This window comes from Aspergillus flavus, chromosome 1, assembly GCF_009017415.1.
Source record: "Aspergillus flavus chromosome 1, complete sequence".
NCBI classification, from domain to species: domain Eukaryota; kingdom Fungi; phylum Ascomycota; class Eurotiomycetes; order Eurotiales; family Aspergillaceae; genus Aspergillus; species Aspergillus flavus.
The window spans coordinates 975,479-994,785 of NC_092406.1; the positions used below are offsets into that span (position 1 = coordinate 975,479).

The window sequence follows — 19,307 nt, forward strand, 5'->3', positions numbered from 1 at the left end:
CTCCTGCTGACTATTCCACTTTTGACTCTGCATGAGTTGTCATCTGCTGACTTTTATAGAGAATTCAGAGCAGAATTACCATGAAACTTTTATTGAGTTATTGAAATCTATCTCGTTTCGCCAATCTTCTGAATCCTATATCTCGTAACTTGAGATCCATCACTAAGCTCCACTGCAACAGGCTGCAATGTGTATCCGAAGACCCAAGGGAAGAGAATAAACCGTAGAAGATAGTATACAATGCCCAATGACAAGATAGCCAGAGCAACTACGGGGCTTAGCCAGTACGGAAGATTAGTGCTTCCTTTTCCATTTGGCGGTGGGATGAAAGGCATGATGAGCAGGAACTTTGTACAGTTAGAAAAGTGATTTGGAATTTAGAAGATCTATGGTATGGTGGAGAACTTACTATGTTGCCGACAAGATAGAACGCAATCATCGCCCATGGAGCGGTAAACGCCGAAGCCCAACCCTCGTCCTTGGTGAGTCGGAGTTTGACTAGACCCACTGTGATGGCCGTCAAGAGGAAGGTCGTTGGATATGAACTCAAGCTGACAATGAAGTTGAAGGCATCGCCTGCTGGGGGCGCACAGATGAACAATATTGTGACTCCTAGATGGACGGCCAACGCAACAATGGGCGTCTTAAAGGGGCGGTTCTGCATCATGATATTAGGGAAGGGTGTTATGCCATCTTTGGCAAGCTCTTGGAGAACGCGAGCTGTTTAGAAAATGTTAGCCTCAAGGATCCCAGTGCAGACCATGCAGGCGGAAACTTACGAACTGTATATGCGATGCCGAGCAGATGACCCACGGCCGAAATGGCAACGAGAGCAGGAAGGGCTTTTGTTGCGGCCGAGTCTCCGAATACATTTCTAAATAGCGATGCTGCGATTGTGATATTGGAGTTGGTAAACTCCTCTGTGGGTACTGCGGCGAACTACTCGTAGGATGTATCAGTATGAAATTCCTTGTAGATGGTGATTGGAAGTGATACGTACGTAGGCTACGTTTGCCAGAAGATACAGAACGGTGATTATACCCATTGCCGATGGAAGGGCAATGCGAAGAGTCTTCTGGGGATTCTTCACCTCAGATAAGACCTAAGCGAGCGGCACAACTCAGTCAGAGAACTGAAGGACTCTTAACGGGGGATATGTCATACCGCATTAACATTATCATAGCCCTGGAATGAAAAGATCGCGTCCAGAAGCGCAGTGCCGATGTTATAGCCACTGTTAGACGTGCCTTTGAATGATGTGTGAATATCGAAATTATGAGGATCGGGCACCCTGCGATGACCAGCAAGAGCGGCAAAGCCAGTGCACACGATAAAAAGTAAAGTGAAGAGCTTGACCGCGCTGAGGAGATCTTGCAATCCTCTTCCTGCTCTGGGAGCGATGGTATGAAGACCCACTGCAAAGCCAGCTGCAGCGATGGCTACACCACGAAGTTTCCACGTAGTTGATTCAACGCCTCCAGCAAGAAGAAGGTAGGAGGAGGATGTAATCGCGTTACTGGCGGAGACCTCTGACCAACATCCAGATAAGTAAGGTGAGTACTGAAAGGCTTGGAATACTTTACTCACGGAGGAAAACACAATAAAACAGATATATGCATGTTTGTAGAAGCCTTGGGGAAAACGATCGTTCAAGGTAGACCTTAATGCCCCCGGAACGGGGGATGCCGCTCCCAAACTCCAGCATTACCAGAGCACCACACGTAGAGATCATGCCAGCAATCACCCAGAGCATCAAAGCCATGCCGACACTTCCACTGAGCTTATAAATGGTGGCTGGAGTTGAAAATATCCTTGATAAAGGTTAGCGACGACGAGTTTGGGAGTCACCGAAGTACAACATACCCAGCGCCAACGATTTTATTAACGACTAGAGAGATTGCTCCGAATGTACCAATCTTTCTTTCCTGAAGTACATGCGACTCAATAACGTGCAAAGAGTCTTGCGATTTGAGATTGTCATTGTCGGAGTCTTCTTTTCGCGAACGCACTATGAGCGAGGAGCTGAGCAGGTATTTCTTTGTTTTCTTATAGTGGTTTATGCCTACCCCAAGTTATTGTGTCATCGTCTCGTCCCATCTTGTCACTATCGATGTGCGAAATACTCTTCGGATCTCTTTTGATCTTTTTGGGTTGATCTGTTGCGCAGTTATATGCTTTAGCTTTCTCCACAATGAGAAGAAATGCCATGCAATTGCGTGACGGCAAAGCTGTGATGGTTGAGTCGCATCAAGCCTGAAAAGCTTAGATGATTCCACATGATCTCAGATAACTGTGTGTGATAGGTAGTCGGTGGTTGGCCGAGAGGTTGCTAATGTATGGCTTCAGATATGCTCGCGATGGTGTCATCGCACTACCACAACCGTTTGCTAGCCAAAATAAAATTTCTCTTAATTAACGACGATCGGCGAGCTAATTACGGAGCCTATCCTTGTAACGTCAGGAAAATTGCTCTTAATGTTCCAGTGTCAAATAAATGTCGAGAATACCGGGCATTTGCCTTACACAAGATGATCACGACACCAGTCAGCAGATCTTAGCCTAGGGTCTACCATCCGAGAATTTACCATCCCCTAGTTTCAACACTAGGAATTGAATGAGGTATACTAAGTTCCAGGTAAGAAGAGCCGATTTTAGTTTAGTATTATAAGGGCATATCTCCATAACCTATTTGACAGGTACATTCGGGTACAGGTTATTTATATCTTGGAGCGGACAGCAACCCTGGTTACCATCATTGAATACCGAAGCGAGATTACTACGATTACATTTCACCAGTAAGACAAGGCGAGAAAGCATGATTTATGTTCAAGTTGCCCATATAGATATAGCGTCTGATCTCTTTATTCTCAATTCTATAGTTTCCTAGGCATATAACCATGGTTCCACAATAGTGCTTATCAGGTAACCAATATACCCTAACTAGTAGTAATCGGGCATAGGCTGGACTCTACCTACATGGCCAGGTCTTCCTAACACTACTGATCCTGGGCTAGTCGCACTCGCGGTACGCACAACGGGTCCGTACCTGCGATGCATTTTCTCGAAGTCATGAACGATCGTGCCCCGAAGCAATGCCCATATGAATGGAACACGCGTTGCAGACCAGCTGATCGGCCCGGGCACATGGCTGAGTGGACTGAAGAACACGTTGTAGATGATGCGGCTAATAGGATACTGAGCAGAAGATATTAGCAATGAAGCCAAAGTGATGCTAGATGAGAAAATATAGTGCATACAATTAGTAGCAGGGGAATCATCATACCCAGACAGTTACCAGCCATGGTGATCGGAAATTGTATACCTAAAAAGACAGGGCAGGTCGTATTGGTGCGACAGAGAGCATTTAGGAATGCGTTTTCGCACCCAGCATTAGTGAGGAGGGAAAAAGACAAAGACAATTGAGGCTTAGCAAGAGTAAGCCGCAAGCCACACTTTAATAGTAATCACTCAGTCACCGGACTAGTTGAGAACGTGTATGTTAAATTCTCGCTCGTATTAACCATAACAGCTACACTGAGGGAAGAAAACAATTAAATACATGCATCTCGGTACATCTTAAATTCCATCTTATCCTTGTCTATACCCAAGCCTTAGTGGCATCGTGGACCGACTGCTCCAGGCTTGTCCAAGCAGGGAGACCCGAGACTCTCTTCAACAGTTCCTCCGCTCTCTGGTTAGCGACCTTGCTCTTATCTTCGCCAATATTCGGGATGTCGTCGATGAACTTCTGCTGAGGATACAGTCGTCGCAGGGCATCTAGGATGTCGTTCCACGAATAGGGGTGTGCAAATGCGAAGAGTCGCTCATTCTGTACATCCGGATAAATTAGAGCAGCGACATGAACAAGTGCGTCATCCTGGACATTGATATAGTACTGTGGCGGGTTGTACTTGAGCTTCTCCCCTTCCTCGCCCGGGAATCCATCCCATACAGCCTTGACCCAGCCGCCGCTGCTGGGATAGCCCTGATTTTCGGGGGAGAGAATGGTGCCCATGTTGACATTCGGGAGTACAGTGTTCAGGACGAAGTCCGGCTTCTTATCCTCCATGAACTTCCACGCGGCTTGTTCAGCTTGTGTTTTAGTGGCAGAGTAGACATCCAGGCGTCGCTGCAACCCTTCGTAAGGAGGGGGTGCCCAGGCAGCTTTGACAGCTGTTTCATTCCAAGTCTTCTCATCCATAGTGAACACCTTGTTCGGCTGTGGACTGGCGGCTGCTGTCGAAGACGAGGTGATAACAACACGGCGCACCAAGGGCTCGGCCGCGGCAGAGGCCAGCACGTTGACGGTTCCGTTGACGACCATAGGAACGGCGATATTGGGGTCGTGAAACTGCCTCACAGGTGTTGCCACGTGGGCTATACCAGCTGCGCCCTTGACGACCTCGTCGAACGCACCTTCATGGGACATATCAGGAACTTCGGCGAGAGAGAATCGTCCCGGGCCATATTTTGCACTGAAGTAATCATTCAACCACGAGTTTTTCGCGATGTTTCTCACAGTGCCTCGGACATTGTACCCGTGTTGGAGTAGCTGATCGACCACATGGCTGCCAATAAAGCCATTAGCTCCCGTCACGACGACGAGGGAGCCCTTTGGGATAACCAGATCATCAGAAGACATTATCGTACAAGGTTGGTTTGAGATACGGAGGGACGTTGATGTTCTGTTCAAAGTGCGGCGGATGCAACGGCATTTATGTACACTTTTCTATATGTGTAGATCTTTGAAGATTAACAATAGAAGCGTATCACTTACCTGGCTTTTATCATCAAGGAACAATGTCGAAACATGTCATTGAGTACGTAAGATGTCATGCTATCAACCAGCGATCAGAAAGTCTCCTATTGGTGCTATCACGTTTTGAGTTGTAACGGTAACGGTCAGTATGTGGTCGATCTTGTCAGCCAAAACCGCTTGAAGCCCTCGACGCCCCTTACGGAAATAGCAATGTACCCAATGACGGTCACTGCCTACTTCTAGAACCAATTTCTAGATGGTAAACTTGATCCAGAAAATGCTACTAGACCCTGATAAAAAGTCTCCGTGTTGAAGATTATATATCGGGGTATCTGTCTAGAGGCGACGACAAAGCTCTGTAAATATCATATAGAAAATGTCCCAGGGCTATATTCCGGATAAAACTACTTGCCCTATTTCAGTTATTATTCTGTGAGACTATTTAGACACAACCACACTTTTTCTAGTCGTACGAACTGGCATGAAAGATTAAATATAACAATATCTCATTTCTCCAGTGGCTTTTCCTGACTCGGGTTAGCCTGGTAATGATCCAGCAGCACTTATGATGCAAACCCACCGAAGCCTGTTCTGGTGAGAGAGTAACTCCGTTCTATAAACTGCTTCCGGAATAGCTAATGAGAAATTGAATTTCTAAGACTTCGGGATGTACAGCCTCGGAAAGGGAAGACATCATCAACCGTGGGTCGGCCCGATATTGAGGCCTCGGGAATGGTCCTGTTCATACCGAGTGGATCCACCGATGACGCCAAAATCCATTCAAGACAAGGCCAGACCCTGATATGATATAATAAACGGCGGAACCACCCCAAGGAAGCCAGAAAACATTATAAACCGGCATAGAAAGTTTTAAGGATGTATGTGTAGGTACTCTTTCCCTATAAAGGAGGAATTCTCGCTCCTTTTACTCGGCACGTGTGTGAAAACCCGTGCTAGAATGAACCCTAAATATCAGAAAAACCGAAAGGCATCCATCAGAAAGCGGCTATGTCAGGTCACCTGGGGCTGGTACTCAATATCCATGGCTACGGGTGGTATTGCGGTTCTCCTTTATAACACACCTCACCAATTCACCGGCCTCGAAACTATCGGAAAGATTGTATACGTCTTCAATTTGGTTCTTTTCCTCTCAATTTCTCTTTGCCTGAGCTTTCGCTTCCTCACCAAGTCATCCGCCATAAAAGAATCCTTCCAGCACTCGAACGAGACCCACTTTGTAGGAACCTGCCTTCTAGCTTTTGCGACTATCATCATTGGAGCTGAGAGTTACGGTACAAGTGCTTGCGGACCATGGCTCCAAGTCGCTCTACGCATCGTCTTTTGGATCTATGTCGCTATCTCCATCATTGAGGCTATCTTCCACAATTGGTATCTGTACCACCACAGCATGGCCAGTGAGCAGCCATTTGCACTGGTAAGACTACTACCCTCCTTTCCAGCCATGCTTTCCGGTACGATTGCGTCGGTTATCGCCTCCAACCAGCCCCAAAAGCACGCCTTGCCTATTATCATTGGCGGCACGACATTACAAGGGTTCGGGTTCCTGATGTCCCTGTTTATCTACGGAGAATACTTCTACCGCTTGAACAAAAGCGGCCTCCCGAAGCCATCTGAGCGACCGGAAATGTTCATCGCCGTGGGTCCATGGAGCTTCACAGCTCTTGCCCTGATCGGGATGGCGAATGCGGCGGTGGAAAAGTTTCCGGTCAGATATATTATATCTTATGCGGATTCTTCTCACAGTGAAACTGTCACTGTGACTACCGGGGACATTGCACTGGTTATTGCCGCCTTGGCGGGGATCTTCTTGTGGGCGATCGCGTTCTTCTGTCTTTGCATCGCAATAGCCAGCGTGTTGGCACTCTGTAAGGCTTTTGGAGGTGCTGGTGCACCTGGCATGTCGCTTGCGTATTGGAGTATGGTGTTCCCGAATACCGGGTTCGTGATTGCGACGATAAGGATTGGACAGGTACTGCAATCTGAAGCGGTGTTGTGGGTTGCTTCTGCTATGACTATCTTGCAGGTGGCAATATGGCTGATTGCAAGCGTGGCAACTATATGGGCTGTCTGGACACGGCGGATGTTGTGGCCTGAAGATGCAGAGAAAGAGGAAGGGGAGAAGGAATGTTAGTGATCAGGCGATTCACCCATTATTAAGGGGTTTGTGTGGTTAACGACGACTCGGAAGTTGCCAAATCCGCTCTGTCTATCGTGGAGGAGATGGGATGAATGTAAGGAAGAGCCTTCGAAGAGCCGTCAAACGGACAGCTTAACCTCATCCCCGAAAGTAGGTCTGTCTCCAAAATTGGGGAATGCTTGGCAGGCCTCGAAGGATCTTGAGATCAAGTCCCAGCTACTTGGAAAAAAAGCCAACATCACGGTAGCCCAGAGTCTAAGAAAAGAGGTTAAAGAGGTCGGAAATGAGGTAAAATCCGTTACCTCAGCACGCGCAACCATGGGTCGGTTAGAGAAAAGTAGACTGATTAAATAGATCATGCATAAGCTTTCTATTTCTTTTGGAGATTATGGTTAAGTTGCTAGCCACAGGAAACATATGAATAGTGTAAAGATGCTCCAAGTAGGATCTTTCCAAACCCATCAACAATAATGTTAAACTTCTCTACATCGATCGTCAACCGTCCCTATTCACACAATGTCCCAGAAAGTTATCCGCCTCAGTGGCCCAAGGACATCGGTTCGCAATCTCAGCTTTGCTTACATTCGGAACTTTTCCCAATTCTCCGACGGCAATTCTCGAGAGATATTCTCTTGGAATGTTGCTTCTATCGCCCGTGCTCTCCGTTTATCGCCATCTGCAAACCACGAATGGGATGAACTATTGGCGGCCCATCATGTGACTCATTTCATGGGTATATTGGTCAGGCTTGGTATACAGTATATCAAACACAATCGAGCATCGCTATGGAGCATTGAGGCTGCGTTATGTGGGTTGGGATGTTCCGTTTTCCTCGACAAGTGGCTTCGAGCATTTCGTACACCCACCGGTCCTAAGTCTTTAACATGTTCGTCTTCATTTATTCTACTTGTTTTCAATTGCCTTTTCCTTCTCATTTCAATCCATAAGATCCAGCCGAAATGCCATGGGAGACCTAACTAATCATGACAGACCAAGAACATTTGCTCATTGCATGGACTCGAGATATCGTCCGCGACGGCTCAATATCTATCAACGCTGTTTGCCCTGATCTTTCCTCAGAACGGCCTGAAGATTTAGTCAACTACACTATCGAGGTTTGGTGTCATATCATGCAGGGCGATTCTCCCTGGCCGTTTATTAGTATGTTAGGCGATGCTGTGGTTGAATATAAAACGATTTGTCGCCATGACCTGGATAAATCATGACCATAGATACCAGGAGCAGCTAGGAGAGTTCATTACGCTTCTGTTCCTCTCACCTTTTGGCCCAAAAAAGATATTGTTTAAATGGAGACTGCATCAATCATTGTGTGTTGATGACCGTTTCATAGCTGGAGATATTTTTTCGAGATACCAAGGTTTCTATCATTACATATGTCATGAACGGATATCATAATAAACATACACCACCAAGATACCCCATACCGTAACTCATTGAGCATGATGAAAGATATCCGGACACCCAGTCGGCTGGCCCTCAGACCTCTTCATGTGCGTAACACCCTTTAGATGGACATACTTCTGAGTAACATCGTTCGCCGAATCCCATGACGAGACATTAAAGTAATTAATTCCGAATCCATTCCCATCGAAGAACCGCGCCGTTCCCGCAACAACATAGATCGTATAGAACCCATCAGCAGGATAGATATTCTTCGTCTCATGCCTGTGTCCAACAAGGATATGACGCACACCATATCTCCGGATCAATTCAATATACTTGCGACGCACACGTTTTGGAAAAGTCCAATACGAGTCCGGCTCGTCCTCACTACCCTCAAAGGGGAGATGGTGGTGCGCGACGATGATCCTTTCGCCCGCGCGCGCGGCTGTTTTGAGTTCGTGCTCGAACCAGCTCCATTCGTAGGCCGTGTGGTTTTTGAATTCGGCTAGGTCAGTGATCATCGTGATCGAGTTGAGGAGAATAAATCGATACCCATTGTGCGTGAAGCTGCTGTGGTCGCTTGTGTTGAAGTCCTGGGTGAACTGTTTCAGCGTGGATAAGTCGTGCACGTCGTGATTTCCTGGGAGTAGGTGGACGGGCACCGTGAAATTTGGGTATGTTTGTTGGAATGCGGTGATTTCATAGGAATGTCTGCCTCAGTGAGTGGTTCGCTCTTGGAGACGAAGGTGATAATGGAGTATACTCACCGGCTGTTAGTTAAGTCACCGACGGCAATGCAGAAGTCGAACTCCTCCGCATTGACTTGCTGCGCGGCGAGTTGCATTCTATGTACGTCATTTTTCCAACCATCCTGTCCGAATCCAAGCTGGATATCACCTAATTGGCAGAACTGGAAAGGAGTAAAGTGATTGGCGGGCACAACTACGCATGTATCAGCCTCGGCCCAGAGAGGTTGCAGAAGCCTGACACTTACCTGAAGGTGTTGGTAGGAAAACACCGCCACCCATGCTGCTCATTAGTGCTCCCATATTCCAAATGGAGAATGTTCCCAGTATGAGTCGAATTTAGCGTGTCGGTGCAATATCAGATCTGACTCTTGATCCACCTGGTGACGTGATGTCTATCTCCGTTCACGCGATAAGCCAATCACACGTGTCACATTCCTCTTCGAACCCTTATCCAATTTATATGGGTCAAGAAATTACCGCGCCATCAGGCTATATAAAGTCGTATGGTAGTGGATAGTAGCTCTGGCTTCAAGATAGATCGACGGTCAAACGAAAAACAATCGATTCAATGATGACGTGAGTCGTTTAATTGACCAACCACGTCAGATGACGTCTTGGCTCTTGGCTGGTCCAAAACAAACGGAAGGTTTTTCTGCAGGCGAGTCAGTAACCCAGAATCGCTCAAGGGCAGGTGTTGGGTTTGGACAGACCGACTCAGGCAGATCGTGTGTCTCACAATGGATGTCCTGCAGCTGAATTGTTGCGGACTTGTGGTTGCCTTCTTGTGCTGCGCCCGAGGGGAAGTAACATCACGTGAGATGTGATGTCTCATAATGGGCGGCGTTATAGGCTCGTATTCTCGATACCCTGGTTATCTCGTTAGCAATATATAGACAAAGTGAACTAGACACATAGTATAACGGTAACCTTGTCCTTATATGGCTTGTCCCAAAGCAATCTCGTACCTCCCCTCAGAATTGCAGATATATTGAACATCGAAATGCCAAGATCTTACAGGGGTTTCGGAGATCTCCAGCTCAGAAATATGTATCACCCTATTACTGAAGCAGAGGCTTGAATACCTTTAAACATAACCAACCATATACTAAGGCAATATTTTGCTGCTAGTGCTAAACCTTGAAGGTTATTTGACAATGTAGCTGTAACCCCGGTCCTATGCTGCCTCTGATATTCACTACGTTGGGGCTTGGGACCTTTTCGATTGCACCACATAATCTGTGATCTAGCGGATGAAGGATATATGAAAATCGAGCCTTCATATTTGTTCGGCATTGGTTATAGCTGGCCCTGTGGAGTCGGGATTAAACGTTACCGTCAATTGAGGACATCTACGATTGCCGAATTGGAAAGCGAGTGGCTGTTGGACGACAATTCATCAATATGTCTCTCATTCATATAAAAAATTGATGCCGAAGTTTCAGTAACTCCCAAGGCCCAGGATCATTTTGGTCCGATGGAATTGGAAGACTCTGTTTGGCTATTGAGCGAAGAATATATGCTGGATACCAGGGTATCAGGCAGATTTCGTTGGAGCCAGCATGCTAGCCAAAGACAACTGCTCTCGTAAAATGGTGACCATAATTTGATTTGGTAAATAAGGAGACAGTCTCAGACTTAGATGTGGTTCCTGTAGAGCTCCAAACCACATTGCATTTCGAAATACCGCGTCTCCAAAGGAAAATTAAGATGGACATGAGGAAGGATGAAAAGCCTTTGTATGAATCACAGATAACACCCACTCTACCTGACAGCTTAGACCAAATGTGTGGTTTCAGGAGGGGCGGTTGCGCATACGAGTAGACTTCTTATGTTGTGCATTCTGGCCAGAGATTGATATTGGATTTCAGGGTACCGAGGAAGTACAACTAGTACCATATTGAGATCTTGGAACCAAACAGTATCTCATATATTATCGAGAAATGCTGCTGAAACCGTAAAGGCAAACATTTTGCGCAATTAATTGAGTAATATTCCGTAAATTTGTGAGCCCGCTAGCCTGTTGACCCCACTTCGAGTTGGGAGAAAATGTGCTCATTTCCACTCAACGATAATTTGTCGTTTCTGCCAACATATAACGGTCCACAGACCCGTGCATTTCTCTTGGAGCCAGTGGAATAGAGGCCAATCATACCGTTTAGAAAGGGAGACTTGTAATTCTCGGCCGTTGAAACAGAAGACCTCACTATCTCTGCCAAGAAAAGTATCATCCTGGGAAATTAGCAAAGATCTTGCTCAAACTTGTGTAGAATAGATTTTATCACAAGATATGGTATATAGACTGGGTTATCCTCTATCTGTAAAGGTTCTGTGTAAATAGTAGACCCGAGAAGAAGGGATAGGTCTAGACAGATCGTATCGCCAGGATGCTGCGTCATATCCAATCTCTCGCATCTATCATTCTGTTGCTATCACTTATCTGCCCAGTATATTCAGCAAATGGGTTTGTGGGATATGAGATATCCATGTACAAACCTCCTTGTGCACATGCCTGCCGCTCATCGATCACAAACCCCTTGAACTGCTCTACGAACTCAAATGATGACATGGGCATAACATGGATTATCGAAAAGTCTCCAGAGCCAGACTGCTATGCCACAAACGATGCCTTCTTGCAGACCCTGGCGTACTGCATATACTCCCATTGTCGGACAGAGTCCAACTCTACACTGCAAAGATACTGGGAGATGAATGTTGCTGGCAGTGAAAAAGACCAACCATTGCCCAACCAGGCTTATCAACAGGCTCTGCAAAATATTAGGTTTAGGCCTAACATCACGGCGAATGCATCCACGGCGTTAGAGTCAGCCTCACTCGTGTCTGAAGAGTTGTACAAACTCAATTGGCGCACGCTGACGGTTTTTGAGGAAGTGGAAGCAACACATGAGAAATTTGGGTGAGTTCAGAATCTCATTAGACAATAATAACCTGCTAAGTGGCTATTTTGATACACTGAAGACTGGTTCTCCTTTTGACCGGCGCAATTATCCCGATTGGGCTCTCATTTGCTCGCTTCATCCCCGTTCCCACCAGATTGAAGACGACTTTCGAGGCATACGTGATTACTCCTCCGCTCATTGGCCATCGACACAAAGTTCCCTTATTCAACACGTTCAACATGCCCACGAGAGGACAGGCGCTGTTCATCGCCTATCTCATATTTATCAACGTGGTTTTATGCGCGGTAGGCTTCAACTCAGCTGACCCAAGTGCATGGTACACTTCCAATCATCTCGAGATCCTCACCTACGTCAGTAACCGCGCTGGGATCCTGAGCTTTGCAAACATTCCACTGCTGGTTCTCTATTCCAGTCGTAACAATATCCTACTCTGGTTAACCAACTGGTCCCACTCCACCTTCCTGCTTCTCCACCGCTGGATTGCTGCAATTTGCGTTATCGAAGCCTGCCTCCACTCCGCCATATACTTGCATATATACAGCGCACAAGGTGAACACTCCAGCGAAAGTCAGCGCGCATACTGGTACTGGGGTATTGTCGCGACGCTGGCGATGGTTCTTATCGTCCCAGGTTCAATGCTACAAGTTCGCCGACGGTTTTATGAGTTCTTTCTTGCCTGGCATGTGATATTCTTTTTGTTAGCGATGGTCGGGTGTTGCTTACACATTTACTACCGATATAACTTTCAATGGGGATACGAGAACTGGATATACATGGCCTTGGCAATATGGGGTTTTGAACGCGGAATGCGCATTCTGCGGTTTGCGAGACATGGAATCCGCACCGCTCAGGTGTCTATCGTGGATGATGAATATATTAAGTTGGAGATCCCAGGGATCGCGGCCGACGGTGATGTATACCTTTACTTCCCGACCTTGACGTGGCGAGTCTGGGAGAATCACCCTTTCTCGGTAATGACGGACGTCTGTCAAGGTAGCGATACGGGGTCGTCGACTACCAGAATCACGACCGATAAGGACAGACTTCCTATATCTTGGACTGAGAAGGGAGAGAGTCTGGACAAGATATCCCTTGCCGAGATATCTAATGCACCATGCCAACGAGGGTTGGTGTTCTATATTCGAACTCAGTCGGGCATCACCAAATATCTCCGCCGCACCAAATCAAAGTTCCCAGTTCTTGTTGAGTCTTCGTACCGTCCAGTGGTCCTTTCAAAGCCGAATGCCTCGGGCATGACCAATATTATTGCGATCGCAGGGGGCGTTGGGGTAACAGCCTTAGCGCCCATATTGATGCGCCACGAGGGATGGCATAGGTTGTTCTGGGCAGTACGCAGTAAGCCCTTGGCTGATTCTGTGGCAGCGTCGCTTGGTGCCGATCGATTCAATCGATTGAATGCTGTGGTATTCCAAGATAATCGTATGGATATTTCTCGCATTCTCCAGGAGGAAGTCTCCAGGTGTGTGGGAACAGAGGTCGCTGTGATTGTCAGTGGTCCAGCAAGAATGGCGGACGAGGTACGACTTGTGGTAGCAACACTGATGAGAGAGAATCCAGCGGTGAAATTAACACTATTAGAGGAGTCTTTTAGTTGGTAGTTTGGAAATTATGAAAGTTTATATAGAAATTCATGTTTGATTATACCGATTTCGTGTGAGTCTTAAGACTCTCAAGCGAGTGTTTTTGTAAGACTCCGCATTCCGCTACAACACTCACAAACGGTGACACTGTCATTAAAGACTCTATAAGCAGAGATGAATGGCTAATCGCGATTATGAGGGCTTGTTGCATATCATAGCAAAGCTGCGGCGTTCGAGCAATTCTTATGCTCTTCATTTCAGGACAGAAGGGGGTAGTATGTGAAATCTCTCAAGTGCCTGGCGGACTTGGGATTGGATTTCTTCTAGGAGGTTTAAAAGCAATGTGGTTCTATTGTAGATTACTTCATAACCATTCTCCATTCGCTTACGAATTAGATATCGAGACTTCATAAGATGTTGCTGGAGCATACTGTGAAGAGGGTGTTATAGAGCATTTCCAGAAAAAAATGACAAGGCCGACATATCTTTTAATGTCAATTGCAACTATCTGGAGCGGAAGCTCTGTTATTCCCTTACAACCTAGTGTTGTGTAGATCGCCACTAGTTAACACCACAATTGAACATCATTCCAGCCAAAGAGTACGTAGTTATCATGCCAAAAATATAACACCACTATTGTAATGCAAATCTCACGAAGTGTTCCAGTTCCAGGGGGTACTGCATATCAGCCCGGACAAGAGCCTCATCATTCATAGTCCCAGTGAGAGCACCCTACAGAGCCACTTGGGAAGACTTTCAGCAAGGGACCTATAAACCGTTCAGTTAAGAGTAATTATATGATCAGTGGTGCAAGGGGGCTCACCTAGGTCAAACTCCATCTTGATAGCCATTTTCTTTCTGATCGGGTCCTGTACCCTTTCACCCTTACCATACTGACACCAACATGACAAATTATTCTCGCCATCTTTGGTACCTCGCTTGTAGCTACAGCCCCAACAGAGTCCATAATATGTTGCATGTCCCCTAGTCCAATAGGTCAATGGATCAGAATGATTGTTATACCTCAGAGGTGTACGTACTCAATCTCTTTGATAAACCCTCCATTCTTCTTATCCCAACCAAGACACCTGTCCAAATTGACGGTCGATTTCAGCTCTTTTGGCTTATGTGGGTCTCTATGATCGGCGTTCTGATAGTGTTTCGGATAGTTCTTCGGGTCATCATCGCAGATGGTATCCACGAAAGCGTACATACTCCCCCTGTAATCATCGCGAGGTGCTTCATGTATGCTAATCTCACGACATCTTTTTTCCAATTCTGCCTTCAGAGAAAGCGCGGGCTGGGGTTTGTCAGTGTCGGCTTTAGGACCTGGTTTAGGGCTACTTGGAGGGCTTTGCGGGGGACTTTGTGGACGGCTTTGTGGAGGGCTTTCTGGATAGCTTCCTGGCATGCCTGCCTGGGCGGACCCAGCTGCGCCTTGAGAAGCCGCAAATCCTGCTAGGAAAAGAGCGATTAGAATGAATATCTGTCGCATTTTAGCTGGGTAAAGTAATGGTTTATGGTAATGTCAAAATAAACGATGGAAAGCAAGAGGAAGACTACCTGGATAGTTCTCCATCTCGTGTTATAAATAAGGATAAACTGTACCCCTCAATGTCGCCCTATGAGTGATTTAACTTAGGTATTATACTGCGCCCAATCTTTACTTTTCCTTGTTTCAATTTATGTTTATTCTTTTAACTTTCGTGGTCAGGTCGGGCTAAGATGCTGGGCAACGAGTCGTTACACTGGCCACATTACTCCCACAAAAAGTTCAATTGGGGGCGAGTTTCGGAGATTTGGCTGGCATTATTAAAATCTGCTTACTTCACATGAGTGGCCGTTTATGCACTCATGCTTCATAGCGCTTGAACTGAACATTCTGTTTATCACGACGGGATAAAAGATACAGGCTTCGCCTAGACCGCATCAAAGAGTTTCTTTGCCCACATACTCAGCGACCTGAATATATTAAAGTTCATTATCCGCATACAAATCCCCACCTGGTGCCATATAGTAGTAGACTCTTGTCTAGTAAGGATAGAGGTCCTGGAATCGGGGCAGCTCCGCGATGAATGTGTTAATGGCACCGCTGGAGAGATCACACCTAGAATAATTACACGGTGCATATTACGCAAATTTGCCTTTCCAGTATGGCAAGTTGTGCTATAGAAGGTTGCAAGGACTTCCGCTTTCAACTACTATGACAACGGGACAATGATGGAGGAACATGGCAGTTGATAACCTTGGCGATTTGAAAACGTGGTCGTGTATCTCCGTATATCGCCTTTATCCAGTCCATAAGTGTCATAAACAAAGGAAGAGGTTCAACAGTCTAGAACTATAAGTGGGATCCATAGCAGAGCCCTATTCCATATCTAGCATAGCAGTCACGGCTGGTAAAGGAATCTTGGTATGCCTTTCTCCAGCCTGATCAACAGCCAGGGTCAGAAAGGCCTGTTTATAGAGAGGGTCAAAATTGGGGTAAGCATAGATGAAACGCGCAGCATGAGGCACCTCGGACGATCTCGTGATGTGCTGGCTAGAAGCTTCTGCTTGACTGCTTGGCTCCGGACCCAACGGATGTGTTGCGACGGACGCGAGACACTTCTGATCGTCTATACCGCCTTGTAAGGCGGCTGTCTCTTCCAGCTCGATCACTCGTTCTGCGACTATAGCGCACAAGTGACTATTTAGCAGACCTTCTTGGCGAGAAGCGGACCGCAGTACCTTGACGGCCTGCCGGCGGATTGAAGGATCACGACATAGCGTGGCCACATCGTAGAGGGGACATATAATCCCCATATCCAGGGAGAAAGAAGGCCTCCGATCTTCGTTAAAGGTACCAGAAGGCACCGAAGAGGTCGAGGATAGGGGAGCATCGCTATCGGCCGTGTTGATCACCGCCTCTGCCAACGAGACAATCAGCTGAAATGTGGAGTTATACTTATCCCACGACTGAAGATCCGTGGCTTCACTCTTTGTCCGATCTAACATTACAAGTCGCCAGCATTGATAGATTCGTAAGATCTTCAAACCGATGGAGTCCCTATAGGTGAGCCGAGAACCTCGCGACTCCTCGAAACGATGCAGAGCGGTCGACCACTTATCCATAAGAGCTTCGGCTTGCTGCATGAGATTGGTATACTCGTCCAAAGCCATGTCTGCTTTTCTGGGCTCTATTGCTGAATACTCCTGATATAGTCGGGCCACATGGTATTGAAAACATTCATGGGCATCTGATATGGAGAGAAAGCATTCGGGAATTTCAGCATGCCGGCTGCCCACTACCTGTAAGCCATCCCTCAGAGCTAGGTCCGTGGCATTTCGCGTCTATATCAGTAAAATCAGTCACCAACCATGTATGGGATGGAGGTTGCCGTACCAAGGTTAGAGCCTGATCTTGGAGTCGGTTGAGAATCTTCCGCAAGTAGTCCATTTCCAAGTTAGTTACTGTCGATGGCTTTAAGTACGGGTGATGGTAAGTCCCTGAATGAGGGTCCTCGTAGACGTCCTGGAGAATTTTGATCCCACTCCGGACATGACCGACAGCTGACACATAATGGCCAGACATTATCTATGACGATTAATGATTTGAGCTCAGAACAAGGGACCTCGCTCCTACTTCAATAAAAACGAACAAAATGCACGAGATCAAACAGACGTCCAACGTTAAACTTCGAGGGGAGCCCGCTGACTGTCCCGGACTAACGCAGGGCGACGAGTCCGAGGATCCCAAGAGCGCCCTGATAGCCGAAACATATTGTTGAACGGCGAAGGTGTCAATGCCTCGTCGGGTCAGCCAGTGGCCGTTTTCAAAGTTCTCATGCAAGGATCCCAATGCGATCAACGCATGGTAAACGGCGGTCTCATGCTGACTGACCCGCAATACAAGCCCCGACCAAAACTCGGACCCACAAAGCCCTGCCAACGAAGGGACGGTACGTTCATAGAAAAACTGGAACGATCTGGTTTCCCGGGTGCTGCCCGAGCACTGCAGGGTCTGAGGGTAGACATATGGCAGGCGGAGACCAGCGTTCCGCTGGGGAGGCGGAGGACTTGGCGCCTCATACCCATCGCATTTGCGACCCGTTGATGAGCATTTCAAACAATGGGGCCTAGCTTCGTCACATTTGATGCGTCGCTCTACGTGGTCGAAATTAGAATTGGAATACCACGGTCTACAATACCAGATTTCTCTTACTTCTATGTGACGGTCAGTCAGATCCAGAATAAAAGTCATGACAACCCGGCCCAAAAATTGACGATCAAAGGAAAATCAACCGAAGATCGAGGCAGGTGGGCACACTTACCTACATGTCAAACAGCCTCTCTTGTTCCTAGGCCTGTAGGATAGCTGGCGGTCTGGGGCAGCCAACACTGGCATTTCGGGGGGGGAGGAGAAAACAGATGCTGACGATTCCTTGGAAGACAAAGTGCTATGAATAGTAACACAATAAGGTGCCCCTTAGCGTCAGCAATTTCATCCCAGGGTCCACAGTGTCCGCCAGACTGAATTACCTGCACATCCTATTGGCCGTCACGCCTAGCAAGATTCCACTCGGATAGTCACAATGAGTGCAACAGCATGTCGATCTTAGCTAGAGTTCTATTATAGATGAGCAGAATCAGGATGAGCTTGTTTGCAACACATACTGTCTTCTATCAGATATCAGGACCAGATAAAACCAAGTATCGAAAAGATTATAGCAAGAGAAGGGGGCGGTGAAAAAGGCGGGGCCTTTGACCCGGATAAATAGTTAACCACGAACCCTAGTCATGTGATACTCTAGACCAATCTGAATGGTGTTGTTTTGTACATACTATCAAGATATGTTATATAATGCTTATTGTTATGGCTTTATCTGTAGAATCATGGGGAAAAGTCTGAGCCCTGACTACGCGCCGAAAGTAGTCCTGCAGGGAGTGGAATTACGAGGCTATATCAAAAGTACTCATTAGGGTTTGCAATCTTGTAACGATAGCCTTCATACCTTTTGCCTCGTGGTTAGACACGAGGAAAGCAAGGGCAACGTAAGAATATCGGACTCAGGAACCATCTCAAAAGCGAGCAAGGAGTAAAATCATTATTTGAAAGTATCGTGTAATCCCCAAGAAGTGTGTGGGTGGGTGCCAGTAGTGTATTCACAACAATCTTTCATTCATCAACCAAACAATTTCAGATCTCAGCGCCAAGGCGTACATGTATCAAGCCCGGGACTTGCAGGTAGATAGTCATTGACATTAAGAGGAATCCAGTGTTGTATTCCCCCCTCCCCAAGAAATGAAATGAGCTTCATAGCCGCTCCCACTAGTGTCTTTTGAGTCGTCAATTTGACGGAGCTCTAGGCTCATATCTCGGTGGAGCTTCCCCGTACCTTGGCGGAGGTGCCGCGGGAGGATTTAGTGGATTTGGAGGAAGATATCTTGGCGGTGAGTATCCAGGAGGGCCTTCACGAACTATCCGCAAAAGCTGTTCCCGGTCAGGGTTTATCAGGTCTGGCATCGCGCTGAATCCGTGGCATAGTAGATTACCATCGCTAAATTTCATTACTTCATCTATCGTCATGTGTTTAGGAGGAAATCTAGAGTCTATCATGCAGGACGCATACCTAGATTGAAAAACTTTTGGACACCCATGTCCCCCGATTCTTCTTCGTAAACCAATTTAGGGCGAGGCGCTCTCTTGCACCAACAACCGAGATTTGGCTGGCCTTC

At 46.9% G+C, this 19,307-nt stretch overlaps 8 protein-coding genes across 8 annotated transcripts; 3 read left to right on the top strand and 5 right to left on the bottom strand.

Annotated features, from left to right (window-relative positions):
- Positions 1-107: 107 nt before the first annotated feature.
- F9C07_2058455 (methionine permease) lies at positions 108-2,097 on the bottom strand (the record flags this gene model as incomplete). Its single annotated transcript, XM_041288890.2, has 8 exons — positions 108-347; positions 410-720; positions 780-939; positions 1,001-1,102; positions 1,165-1,529; positions 1,588-1,811; positions 1,864-2,008; positions 2,067-2,097. 8 exons carry the CDS (start codon positions 2,095-2,097, stop codon positions 108-110), a joined length of 1,578 nt encoding a protein of 525 aa, XP_041141498.2.
- A 711-nt stretch (positions 2,098-2,808) lies between these two features.
- F9C07_2278817 (flavonol reductase) lies at positions 2,809-5,550 on the bottom strand. Its single transcript, XM_071510331.1, has 2 exons — positions 5,340-5,550; positions 2,809-5,280 (listed from the first exon to the last, which is right to left on the bottom strand). Exon 2 carries the CDS (start codon positions 4,640-4,642, stop codon positions 3,599-3,601), a length of 1,044 nt encoding a protein of 347 aa, XP_071365519.1. The 5' UTR covers positions 4,643-5,280; positions 5,340-5,550; the 3' UTR covers positions 2,809-3,598.
- On the top strand, positions 5,142-7,172 carry F9C07_1015751 (C4-dicarboxylate transporter/malic acid transport protein). The gene has a single exon (XM_041284345.2). The coding sequence runs from the start codon at positions 5,640-5,642 to the stop codon at positions 6,909-6,911; it is 1,272 nt and encodes a 423-aa protein (XP_041141497.2). The 5' UTR covers positions 5,142-5,639; the 3' UTR covers positions 6,912-7,172.
- On the top strand, positions 7,173-8,256 carry F9C07_1015534 (uncharacterized protein). Its single transcript, XM_071507357.1, has 2 exons — positions 7,173-7,803; positions 7,908-8,256. The coding sequence occupies exons 1-2, from the start codon at positions 7,434-7,436 to the stop codon at positions 8,141-8,143; spliced, it is 606 nt and encodes a 201-aa protein (XP_071365520.1). The 5' UTR covers positions 7,173-7,433; the 3' UTR covers positions 8,144-8,256.
- A 112-nt stretch (positions 8,257-8,368) lies between these two features.
- On the bottom strand, positions 8,369-9,349 carry F9C07_2199292 (Ser/Thr protein phosphatase family protein; the record flags this gene model as incomplete). Its single annotated transcript, XM_041288889.2, has 3 exons — positions 8,369-9,032; positions 9,089-9,263; positions 9,316-9,349. The coding sequence occupies 3 exons, from the start codon at positions 9,347-9,349 to the stop codon at positions 8,369-8,371; spliced, it is 873 nt and encodes a 290-aa protein (XP_041141496.2).
- A 1,623-nt stretch (positions 9,350-10,972) lies between these two features.
- Positions 10,973-13,691, top strand: F9C07_1016034 (ferric reductase). Its single transcript, XM_041288902.2, has 2 exons — positions 10,973-11,984; positions 12,047-13,691. The coding sequence occupies exons 1-2, from the start codon at positions 11,455-11,457 to the stop codon at positions 13,605-13,607; spliced, it is 2,091 nt and encodes a 696-aa protein (XP_041141495.1). The 5' UTR covers positions 10,973-11,454; the 3' UTR covers positions 13,608-13,691.
- Positions 13,692-13,951: 260 nt separating this feature from the next.
- On the bottom strand, positions 13,952-15,296 carry F9C07_1015375 (uncharacterized protein). The gene is made up of 3 exons (XM_041288888.2): positions 14,630-15,296; positions 14,413-14,573; positions 13,952-14,357 (listed from the first exon to the last, which is right to left on the bottom strand). Exons 1-3 carry the CDS (start codon positions 15,082-15,084, stop codon positions 14,296-14,298), a joined length of 678 nt encoding a protein of 225 aa, XP_041141494.1. The 5' UTR covers positions 15,085-15,296; the 3' UTR covers positions 13,952-14,295.
- Positions 15,297-15,956: 660 nt separating this feature from the next.
- On the bottom strand, positions 15,957-17,976 carry F9C07_379 (uncharacterized protein; the record flags this gene model as incomplete). The annotated part of the gene is made up of 4 exons (XM_071511134.1): positions 15,957-16,922; positions 16,975-17,166; positions 17,254-17,770; positions 17,903-17,976. The coding sequence occupies 4 exons, from the start codon at positions 17,974-17,976 to the stop codon at positions 15,957-15,959; spliced, it is 1,749 nt and encodes a 582-aa protein (XP_071365521.1).
- Between the last annotated feature and the right edge of the window lie 1,331 nt (positions 17,977-19,307).

Bases quoted from the DNA above. Each gene is read 5' to 3' on its own strand.
- F9C07_2278817 (XM_071510331.1), bottom strand. From the start codon at position 4,642: ATGTCTTCTGATGATCTGGTTATCCCAAAGGGCTCCCTCGTCGTCGTG.
- F9C07_1015751 (XM_041284345.2), top strand. From the start codon at position 5,640: ATGTGTAGGTACTCTTTCCCTATAAAGGAGGAATTCTCGCTCCTTTTA.
- F9C07_1015534 (XM_071507357.1), top strand. From the start codon at position 7,434: ATGTCCCAGAAAGTTATCCGCCTCAGTGGCCCAAGGACATCGGTTCGC. The intron at 7,804-7,907 runs GTTCGTCTTCAT...TAATCATGACAG, and splicing joins CGGTCCTAAGTCTTTAACAT to ACCAAGAACATTTGCTCATT.
- F9C07_1016034 (XM_041288902.2), top strand. From the start codon at position 11,455: ATGCTGCGTCATATCCAATCTCTCGCATCTATCATTCTGTTGCTATCA. The intron at 11,985-12,046 runs GTGAGTTCAGAA...GATACACTGAAG, and splicing joins GCAACACATGAGAAATTTGG to ACTGGTTCTCCTTTTGACCG.
- F9C07_1015375 (XM_041288888.2), bottom strand. From the start codon at position 15,084: ATGCGACAGATATTCATTCTAATCGCTCTTTTCCTAGCAGGATTTGCG. The intron at 14,574-14,629 runs GTACGTACACCT...CTATTGGACTAG, and splicing joins GGGTTTATCAAAGAGATTGA to GGGACATGCAACATATTATG. The intron at 14,358-14,412 runs GTGAGCCCCCTT...AACGGTTTATAG, and splicing joins CAAGATGGAGTTTGACCTAG to GTCCCTTGCTGAAAGTCTTC.